The 11,417-nt window shown below is 43.1% G+C and overlaps 1 protein-coding gene across 14 annotated transcripts in view; it reads left to right on the forward strand.

Moving 5' to 3' along the window:
- The window catches only part of Dlg2 (discs large MAGUK scaffold protein 2), a 1,686,730-nt gene that overhangs the window by 1,663,110 nt on the left and 12,203 nt on the right, over positions 1-11,417 (forward strand). For all 14 annotated transcript variants that reach the window (XM_026784310.1, XM_026784311.1, XM_026784312.1 and 11 more), the window contains 4 exons: positions 1,092-1,142; positions 2,013-2,114; positions 4,467-4,639; positions 9,751-9,860. In XM_026784310.1, the coding sequence (XP_026640111.1) occupies positions 1,092-1,142; positions 2,013-2,114; positions 4,467-4,639; positions 9,751-9,860 (436 nt within the window). The remainder of the gene's footprint in view (positions 1-1,091; positions 1,143-2,012; positions 2,115-4,466; positions 4,640-9,750; positions 9,861-11,417) is intronic.

Raw genomic sequence — 11,417 nt, forward strand, 5'->3', positions numbered from 1 at the left:
GCGGTAGATGGCAGGCATGACTTCAGTCAGCAGCCATTGCTCACCCTTAAAAATGTATGAAAAGCACATCTTTGCCCTGTACCACTACCAAGGCTCCACTGAAGGCCGCTATGCCCTGCAATTACAAACATCAAAGAACTTCCAGAATCAAGGGCAGTTGTTCAAACTATTGTGTAGTTACCACCTTTGATGGAAAGAGCTCGCTTTGCCCTGACTGGAGCTATGAAAGAGAAACTGGTATTGCATACTAAGTCTGTTTGGGATGGACAGTCCATAGTCCGTATAGTATAGTATAGTATAGTATAGTATAGTATAGTATAGTATAGTATAGTATAGTATAGTATAGAGCAATGAGGTTTGCTGTCTTTTGGCCTTGGAAAAGACCATTCCCCATTCCTCCTCAAATGTCCCCTCTAGCAGACACTGATCTGTTTTCAACAGCCCTAACCTAGTCTCATACCAAAGGCTGAACCACACTAAACCCAATGCAGATATAGGAGCAGACCCTTTGGGATCTGCGGCTGACCCGAGACCACCCAAAGACCACTCATTTGGTCCAGCATATAAACCATCTAAAGCTGATTGCCAACACTGAACTTAGGCTCCACAGTAGACCGTGGCTTCATGGCCCACCCAGAAACAGAGGCCATGCAGCAAACGCTGCTGGTGATACTGGCATCTTTACAACGTTGCTCCTCTTAGTTCTCATTCTGAAGCTTCACAGCAAGAGTTAGCATCCATCATAACCGATAGCCTAGGGCATACCTCTCAACTCGGAGTGAGGACCAGGGATTGAAATCAGGGATTCCCACATGCTAAACATGTGCTCTGCCCCACAACCATAACCCCGATGTCCTCAGTCTGAATCTAATTTAACTAACCATCGACAGACTCCCAACAACTGTGATAAGCAGACACTAGAGCTTTATGAAGATGAAGGATTGTTGAATGGTTCAAGGAGCGAGCGTAAGGAAAATTAACCCTCAACTGTAGGTTTATTGTGTTTCAGAGCAGAAACTGTAGCTATCGAGTGTGGCTGGTTGTTTGACAACTGTAATTTTCCTTTTTTTTTTTTCTTTCTTTTTTCTCAGGAGGACAAGAAGATCTCATTCTCTCCTATGAACCTGTCACAAGGCAGGAAAGTAAGTTTCCAGGCAAGCCCAACTTCCTGATTCCCAAGCTATGACAGATGACACCAAACTCAGCTTAATACTCAGTTGCCCCAGACCCTGGCTCAGTAACAGCTCCCAGGGGGACAGAACAGTCCTTGAGAGGCTTGGCCTCGCCGAGAAGGCACCTGTCAGCCGGGTGATGGTGGCTTACTCACTTAGGAACCTGAGCCCAAGGGGTGATGCAGAACAGCCCCAGGAAAGCTGACGCTACGCCCAGTTTTGAAAAGGACTTCCTAGCAGACCTCAGAGGCTGGCCCCCTGCAAACTGCTCCAGGGGTCAGAGCTTCTGTAGACATTTCAGAGGCTGATGATGGCTGACAGAGATGTGGCCAAGAAAACTGAAGCATCAGATGGGGAGTTGCACCACGGAGACTCAGATACATTCTAAAGCACTTAGGAATCAGGAAGCCCCCACCAGAGGGCAAATAGTGTTCTCTGAGGAAAAGGAAGTACAGATGCATGAGGTATCACTTTACTAACGATGACTTTAAACAATGACCAAAAAGCTGGTTGGTTTTCCCCCCACTCCGGGGCTCTCTAAATCAAGGTTTTGAGAGAAGACCCAAAGTTCCGCCTCTATTTCCTTGGTAGCTGCTACAGCTGTTCTATTCTCTGTTAGCAAATCCCAGAAAGCAGTAAAGCCAATATCCTGAGAGCTAAACATTAGCCATTTCTGCATGATAGTGTGTGGGCTGTTTAACCCCAAGTGAAGGAAGGCCTTAGCACTTCTTAGCTTCTGGCAGTTTGCCCTGAAGAATCACCTCTGCAGAGGTGCAGGGCTGCATCCACACTGCGGGGTTTGAAGTCACCCTCAATATCATCTTCCCTTCCTGTCCTCAGTCAGCTACACCCGGCCAGTGATTATCCTGGGCCCCATGAAGGATCGAATCAATGATGACTTGATATCTGAATTTCCTGATAAATTTGGCTCCTGCGTGCCCCGTAAGTATCGCTTTTCTTTTCTCTGGGCCCACATTGGGCTCCTTGGTGGGTGATCAAGTGTAATCTTGCTCCTCAATGAAGAGTCTCTGGTGTGAGGCAAACATCGGGTACCTGTTATCTGAGCACCCGACTTAGGGCGTCTGCCTAACCCTTCTGATCTGGGTTGCCACACATTGTTTTCTACTGATAAGGACTAACCTTCATCTCCAGAAGATAGCAAGACCTTCTGGAACCTCCCTGAGCACTTGAGACAACATGCCATTTTATAAGTTTCAGTGAGATCTTCTAGGTTGATTAAACCACCGCTATAGCATCTTTATCCATAGACCAGGGACGATCAGAAGCACAACCTCACTTTGAAATCGTCTCTGGATGACTTAGTCCAGTGTGTCAATCCTCAAGCCAGGTGATTCTGTATTATCAGAAGAGAGTGTGTGTGTGTGTGTTCTCTATCCTATAGGCCACTATAGATTTCAAACTTTGAAATTATAGACAACTAGATTTCCAAGTCCCTCTGAACACAGTCATTAATAACCAGTCTGTCTTACCTTTCTCAAACACCACTACCACACCTCTCTGCCTTCCCTCTCACACAAAAATGGCCTGTGCATGGAGACGGGGCCGCTGGGCAGTCTGCATTATTAGATAGAGGCTCTTCCATCTGATCCCAACAAATAGCTCCTCTCTATGAGCCATTTGTTATTGCTGCTGCTATTGTTTTAGATTTATAATTTCGAATATCTCAAACATTTCAGTATACAGATTCATTCTAGGGTCATAAGAAAAGAAGGAATTACTTGTATGCATCATACAGACAAAAGGAGGGTGGGGAAGATTGCTGGACGTCAAGAGAAGGTTCCCAGAAGGGACTCTGGAAAGAAGCGGGACAGCTCCTAAGAATGTCTTAGGTGGGAAGGGGCAAAGGAAAGCCTGGTTTGCTTTCAGCATCTGACATCGGAGAGAAGGAAATCAGAACCTTAAATATAATTGCGCTTGCCCGGCTCCCCCTCTCCCCTGCACACTCCCCTTTTTCTTTTTTCATGGCTAGCACTATTCTGTGGGAATAAGTACATACTGATTGTACAGGCTTTGAAAAATTAAAAAAAAAAAAACAAGTTAGCCAAAGAATTGAGAAGTGTATATAATGCCACTTAATAACCAGAAACAAAATCACTCTTCCTCCAATACATTTTTCATGTTCTTATCGCTTTAAATCTAAGTTGTTATAGAACAATTTAAAATAGCCATATTCACAGAAAAGTTTATAGATATTTTTGATTTCTCCTCCTTTACGATACTATGGGTTATAATAAAATGTAATTTTGTGTTATAAATTACTATAATCGATACATTTGGGGATACATTTATCTTGACTTTTGATCAGTTTTAAGATTAAATGTTTTTTAAAGTGATTCCAATATTGGATGTAGGTCAACTACTATTTAAAGTTGTATAGCTAGATCATTTTCCTTTTGTCATCTTAATAAAACATTGACATAACATTGTTGTATTTGCTGACTTTCAGTCCTGGAACTATTTTTCTTTTACTATATAGAATTTTAAATACCTAAACATATTCACAACTGTATGCCCATCTTTCCCTAATTCTCATGGCACGTTTTCTCCCATCTTTATGATTTACTTCTTCATAATCTATTTTGTTCTATGTGTTGTGGTGCTATGTATTTTGAGGCAGTGGTTATGTGGGGACAGGGTCTCGCTATGTAGTTCTGGCTGGCCTGGAACTTATGGCCTTTCTACCGATGAATCCTGGGTGCTAGAGGTGCATGTGCGCAGGCTCAAACTCAGGTGCCGTGCCTTCTTGTTGAGAGTCTGAATTCGGTTATCTTCCTTTATACATTTTTATAAAGCGATAATGTAATGACAGGCCGGCTTGTTGTGTGTAACTTGCTTTAGAAGCAGGCCTCAAGTCAGCCCAGAGGAGCCTTCTAAGATGTGGCTAGATGTGTGGCTTTTTCTCCCGCCCCAATGCCCGATTTTCTGCCAGCCACAGTGTCTTCTAACACTGAGTGGCCTCCGGACTCTCCATTTAGAATTAGCATCGAGGCAGAAAGGCAGGATAAATACAGATTGTCCCTCACAGGTTTCTCATCCCTTATAATCACGGCTGCACCCTGATACCTGAAAGAAGTTATTTCTTGTGGTTTGTCCTGTTTTATCCTTACTTATATGGGGTGGTAAGACTGGCATTCATTACTGTGCCATGGCCCATCTTATTACACATGACATATCTCCATCTGTGCTGAAGGAATAGTGGAGAAACTCCTCAGACAGAGAAGAAGTTCATAATTATAAATGCATCTTACTCTCGCTGTTTCTTCTTTTACAAAGATACTACAAGGCCAAAGCGTGACTACGAAGTTGACGGCAGAGACTATCATTTTGTCATTTCTCGAGAGCAAATGGAGAAGGACATTCAAGAGCACAAATTTATCGAAGCTGGCCAGTACAACGACAATTTATATGGAACCAGTGTGCAGTCTGTGAGATTTGTAGCAGAAAGGGTAGGTCTGCCTGTGTCTGCCAGTTCTCGAGACTCTCTGAAGAAGGTTCTGGTAGCAAACTTTTCTGCTTATTGCTCTTTTGCTCTTTCCTGATTGCAAACTAATATCCATGGAGAGAATTGCCTTAAAGCAATGCCATTGCTTTCTGACTGCCTTTAGATAGAGGGAAGGGAGGAGACCCATTAGCCCAGACAGTTCACAGCATGTGGTGCATGGGGACTTGGTTTGTTATTGGCTCACTGTCTCGACCCAGGTTAATAAGGCTGAACTTTTTAAGGGAGCTTTGCTACTCTTAGTTGCCTGGTTACTCTGAGTTTTTCTCTCTGAAAACTTAACATTCTCAAGGTGGAAGGGAGATTCATGGGAGAATGGTCCAGCCTGTTGCTGCTGCATATTTCTTGACTTAGAATGGACATTAATGCTGAAATCCCCTTCTTCCTGTTCCTGACAATAATAGTTACCTCTTTTCCATGCTTTTGATAAAGAGAGTATAGGTAGGAAACCACTTTACATATAAAGACATGTGGATAATCTATAGGAGGAAAACAGTTGTCTGTTTGGCTCAGTGTGATCCCTCCTTTTGATGTTAATTCCCTGTTGATATACTGATGAATTAAGCAACTGCCCTCCTCCACAGAGACCCAGAGTAACAGGTAGATTGTTCCATTTTAAGGTGAATGAGGTAAGAGAAAACTGGCAATCAGAAAGAAAGAGGAGAGCGCCATGCATTCACGGACCTGAGACAATAGCTTGAAGCAAAAAACAAAAGATCTTGGCAACAGCATCTCCGAAGCCAGGGGCGGAGGTGTCTCCTCTGAGCATTACAAGGAGCTTCTCAGCAAACCCTTGCGGTGTAGACGCTGACAATGCTACTACAGGAAAATTCCACTTAGATAAGCAGCCTAGAATCTATACAGTAGCCTTGTTTTGGAAAAGGATTTCACATCTTTCCCCAGAAGACATCTAACTTGCCAGACTCGGGAGCCACTTAGAGTAGAGAACAGAGCTCCTGTCTGGATCTGGACTCCCCTAGGGGTCAGAGAATCTTGCATTTTCCCTTGGTGAAACCCACATTCATTTTACTCTACTGAATCAGGGGGTGGCTGGCTTGTGACGTCAGCTTAACCCAGCAGAGTGGCTGCGACCTAAGCCTCTTGGATAATAACCTGCACTGTAAGGGACGGGTGTGGAGACACAGACAAGAAAGACAGTGATGTCCTTATTAGGAGACGGGCTACATCATGTGTGGCTTCATGCCAGTGCTGGGACTGAGGGCAGGCACTGAGTGGTGCTTGAGAAATTTCACATTGACCTTCGGCAAACAGGGATAGGGAACAAAACAAAACAAAACAAAAAAAACAACTTTGCCTGGATATATTTATGTCCACTCATCCTCACTCCAGGGCAGGCACTAGAGCTGAAGGGGAAAACTGACAGCAACGCCCCAGCTGTCACATCACCACGGACAACTCTGTTCTCAAGAGGAACCCTGACTAACACTGGCAAACACCATGACTTCAGCAGAGGGGAAGAGCACCGTGATTCCTGGCCCTGTCCTCAGGCAGTCATACCGCTACCCACCACTCCACCTTGTCAGGACCAGCAGTGACCAGCACAGAGGGTGTTTCTGTAGTTCTGCTGTCCCCTCTCCCCATGTAGTCCCTGGGGTTGTACCACAGGTCAGAGGAAAAATGCTTTGGAATCTCGTCGCCTCAGAGGCCAGTGGTACCCTGGCCCACTGATAGCAAGAACACCACCAGTGACAGAGGAAACGCCTCTCGCTAACCAGGCAAAAACTCATAGACATAAAATAACTTAAAATTTCAAACAAAAACTGTAATTGATAGCCTCAATAGCCAATTAGATCAAATGGATAAAGGTTATATGAACAGCAAGATGGATTTTTAAAACAGCCCAGTGAAATAAAACAAATAAAAATAAAACAAGAACAGCGAGAGTGTCAAAGATCTAGAGAGGCATTAAAGAACAAATATCAAAATTTCAAAAAGCACAGAAGGGGGAGGGGATTATCAGGGCACAGAAGAAAACTATGTAGACGTAAAAGAATGGGTAGCTTATAGGGCGGTAAAATAAGTATAACCAAAATATGATCTTTACCGCAGAATCCTGTACACAAGATACCAAAAGTAAAGCCACACTTTGTTGGTACATGCTTTAATCCCATACTCGGGAGGCAGAGGCAGGTGAAGCTCTGAGTTCAAGGCTAGCCTGGTCTATGGAGCTAATTCTAGGGAAGCCAATGCTACACAAAGAAACCCTGCCTCAAAAAAAAAAAAATTCTACAGTTTAAAAGGGAACACAGTGAGATAGCCCAAAACTAGATTTTAAAAAAAAAGCAAAAAATCTTGTACCTACCAAGGTTAGCCTTTAAAAATTGAGAAATGGACACCTAACAAGACCAGGAAACACTGAAGTATTCATGACCGCTAGTCTAGCATCACAGAAGCTAAAAATGAGAAAAACAAAAATAAAACCTAATAAGAGGGACAGCCAGGAGTGGTCATACATGTCTGTAACTTCAGCTTTCAAGAGATACTGGAAGTTCCAGGACAACCCTGGCTGTAAATAAGGACACTATATGGGGGGGAGAGGAGGGAGGGGGCAGCTAAGGAGAGACAAAGCGCATCTCAAAAAAGGTATCAGAAATACTGCAAAAGATGCTCTCTTCGATACAGGATACTGATCAAGTTGAGTACCTTCCGGCAGAGTTCTAAAACTTAACCTCATCTCATTCCATGCAAACATCCTCTTAGAGTATGGGTGAGTAAATAAATAAGTAGAGATGAGTAGACAGACAGACAGACAAACAGATTTGTTAACTGCTAGGGGAAAATGGCAAGGGAACTTCAAGGCATTGGCTGGGGCCTTAAAAACTGGTAGATGAGATTACATCAAACTGTACACAACAAAGAGCAATCAACTAAGGAGACAACCAGCAAGATGGGAGGAAATAATTGCCGGCTAGACATCTGACATAGGGATGCTCTCCAACATGCATCCAGGGATGCTAAACACTTAACAAATAATGATTGTAATTGTTTTAACTAGGCAAATGGTATGAACAGACACTTCTCAAAAGAAAACATTAGATGACCAAAATATATGTAAAAAATGGTGAATACATGAGAAAAACAAATCAAAGCCAACTTAACTGCACCCCAGTAAAAATGACTATTATGACAAAAGGAGGAAAGAAAGTCAAAGAAACTTTGATATTCTGTTGGGGAAATGTGAACTTAGCACAGCCTTCAGAGAGAGCAAGATAGGGTACTTCAAAACTAAAGTCAGGACCTGGAGAGATGGCTCAATGGTTAGAAGCACTTCTGGCTCTTACAGAGAACCTGAGTTCAGTTCCCAGCACTACGCCAAATGTTCACAACTGCAACTCCAGCTCCAGTGGATCCAACACCCGTGACCCACACTGATGTGCACACACCCCTACATACATGCATACACACAATTAAAAACAGTAAATCTTGAAAATTAGATCTACCTGAACCATCTGTCCCACTGCTGGCTACAGATCCAAAGAGGAAAATGAGCACAACAAAGGAACTTTTCCAGGTCTATGGTGCTTGAGGCAATGTCTGTAATATAATATATAAGACACAGAATCAGCCTAGGTGTCTGTAACAAATGAATAAAGAAAATCTGACGATAGATAGATAGATAGATAGATAGATAGATAGATAGATAGATAGATAGATAGATGGATGGATAGATGGATGGATGTAAGTAGACAGACAGACAATCACCACAATTAAGAATTTTCAGGCATAAAGAATGGAAGCACACCCTCTGCAGCAAAAGGAATGGTTATTACATAAATGAGATAAGCCGTTCACACATAGAGAAGTCCTACATATTCATTCTCTTTTATGTTAAGTAATGGCTAAGGACAGAGAGGTGTTTGGTTAGGAGAGGGTAGAGAGCGTATACTTGACTCGGTCAGTGCACTGTCAGCATCTATGGAAATGCCTGCTGCCCCCTATTAATAGCTATATCGATGTCTTCACTAACATATCAACAGTAGGCAGTGTAATGTCTGATAACATAGTAATACGTGTCTAGTTTTCTCTTCCAAATCACTAGAGCCTGTCAAGCTATATGGATCCTTTCTAGTCAGTAATCTGGAAAACTAGGCCTGTTTTCCTCTTTGAACATGTAAACACAGCCTGTGCTAACTGGGAAAATACTGGCTAGTGCATGAGGAAACATCACGTAACATCTTATGTGTAACCAATGCACTTCAGAGAGCAAACCTGGAGCCTATTACTTAAGTGGTCAGGCATGAAGCCTCTTGCATGTCTCATGGGCATTCTAGTGGTCAATGGACTCTTGATTTTGTATACACATGAACTCTCCCTGTGTTCTTGATTGAGGACTGCTTCTACCTACATAAAAATGCCTTTTTTGTCTTGCGTAAAGATCTCCTAGCCTCAGAATAATGAGGCCACTTCTCTCCAGGAGGTAGGAGATGTGGCAAATGACTCCTCTTCCAGATATATTTTATGAAGTAGCTCCCGGCAATGAGTGAGCATCCACTGAACTGGTAGTGAGGAGTACTGTAAAGGGACGGGCTTTTGATCTGCTAACAAACAAGCTTACACAGCACTGCACAGTCAGCATTTGACAATATAAAACTGAAGCCAGTGCTTATGTGTCTGTCTTCCACCAACGTGTATGTATCACATAAGAACTGAGCAAATACACAGAATTGCTTGCGTTCCTGTGATCGCCATCCTTATAGGTTTTACACTGATGCAGGATAAGAGGACAGAAAGGCTGCTCCAACCAGCAGTTCCGCCCATGTCTCTGCCCATGCTCCGGAGCTGGGTTTCAGGCTTCCTCCCGGTGAATTTGGGGACACTAGTGCTTAGTCTTCTCTCCTGTAAAATGCAGTCAGCAGTACCTACCTCACAGACCTAGAATTGCTCTTTGGAGTTTTGGGTTTGTTTGGGGTTTTTTTCAGTCTTTAAAAACCTATCATTTCATACCTTTCTCTAAAACATGCTTTAGTTTATTTCACTGGACACTGGCCCTTTTTTCTTGCTATTTCTAACCTGGTGTTTTTCTTACCCTTCTGCCAGGGCAAGCACTGTATACTTGACGTGTCAGGAAACGCGATTAAACGGTTACAAGTGGCCCAGCTCTATCCCATCGCCATCTTCATAAAGCCCAGGTCCCTGGAGCCTCTGATGTAAGTAGAGGGCCCAAGTCCTCACGCAGCTCCCTGCTCCAAGTGCACAGCCGACCGCAGCAGTTGATCACAGAGGATCATGGCGGGAAATGCCAGCGCTGATCGTTGAGCATTTCCCATTTCTAATATATATATTAAACTTTGAGTCAATAATTCTTTATGATCCTACAAATTGCTTTAACCTGTACATTTTCTGTTTGTTGGTAGTTTCATTTGGTCTAAGGGGTTTTTGGGTGGAGGGGGCAGTCATTTGAGTTTCTGGTTTTGGTTTTGGCAAAAATGGCAGGTTGACTCATTTTTACATTGTCTCTTAACTCTGAGAACAGTTTTACAGGTAAACCTTTAAATGTGGGAGTTTTGTTTTTGTTTTGTTTTTACAGAGGAAACAAAGAACACTTCCTACTCTTTCCATTGACATTTTATATCGCCCTTTATAGAATTCTGACTCTATGTTGAAACATACAGACTATGTTTAACAGTCTTCCCTAGTGGCATGCCTATAATATCCTTAATAAATCCATCTCCACATCTGTGCACATACATCAGCATGGGAAGTGCATGGTTCACCAAAGGTCTTGTAAAATACCTTTTTTCAAATAACAGTAAACAAAGTAGGCACATATTCACAATCCACCAGAACACCCCTCTAGGCAACCCTACAGAACGGTGGAACTACTATAGGTAATGGGGGCAGAGCAGGGAGGTCACGGCAGAGATGTAAAACCGGACAGACAGGACAGCTCTCTGCTCTACCATGATCCATCGTCTAACCCAAGCACAAATTGTTTGAGCTCCCTTAGATCCTCAACTATAAACTAGGCATTAACGTGTACCTTGTAGAGTGAGGGCTGAAACGAGGTCATAGGGGCTCAGATTCCTTGTCCGAGTAAGTACTTGGAAATAGTACTCTTGCAAAAGATACAAGGTTGCTTTTTATGGAGCATTAATTCAACCTTATCATGACGAAACATATAAGCAGATCCCAGGAGAATGCCAGAGATGACGTCAGTGCATCTGTTACAAGAGCCTAGCTCGAATGCTGCCTCCAGGCAGGCCTCAGATGAATTGGTTGTTGGACCGAACCATACAGAACACACTGGAAAACAATGCTTGTGGAAAAGACTGTAAAAATAGAAAGTATTTATTCCCAGAGATGAATGCCATTGTTTTCTGAAGGTAGCAGCTACCTGTCTGGTCTCCTCTGAGACCAGACAATTTGTCTGGCTGCAAATTGAGCCACCACAGTTGGAATGACAGCTGCAAGAATTAACGTAACCTAAAAATGCATAGTTGATCTATAGAAATCACCAGAGTTATAGCCTAAAAGCAAAGTATATCCCCCAAAGTAAAGGCAAACAAGGGTTTTTGCTAAGATAAGTGTTGAAATAAGAGCGGCAGGGCTGCGTCCCTCCCTGGCAGCCGGCCGCCCACGTGGCTAGCTTTATACCCGAAATAATTACACGGAAACTGTATTCTTTTAATCACTGCCTGACCCATTAGTTCTAGCCTCTTATTGGCTAGCTCTTACATATTGATCTAACCCATTTCTATTATTCT

Source organism: Microtus ochrogaster, chromosome 22, assembly GCF_000317375.1.
Source record: "Microtus ochrogaster isolate Prairie Vole_2 chromosome 22, MicOch1.0, whole genome shotgun sequence".
In the NCBI taxonomy this organism is placed as follows: domain Eukaryota; kingdom Metazoa; phylum Chordata; class Mammalia; order Rodentia; family Cricetidae; genus Microtus; species Microtus ochrogaster.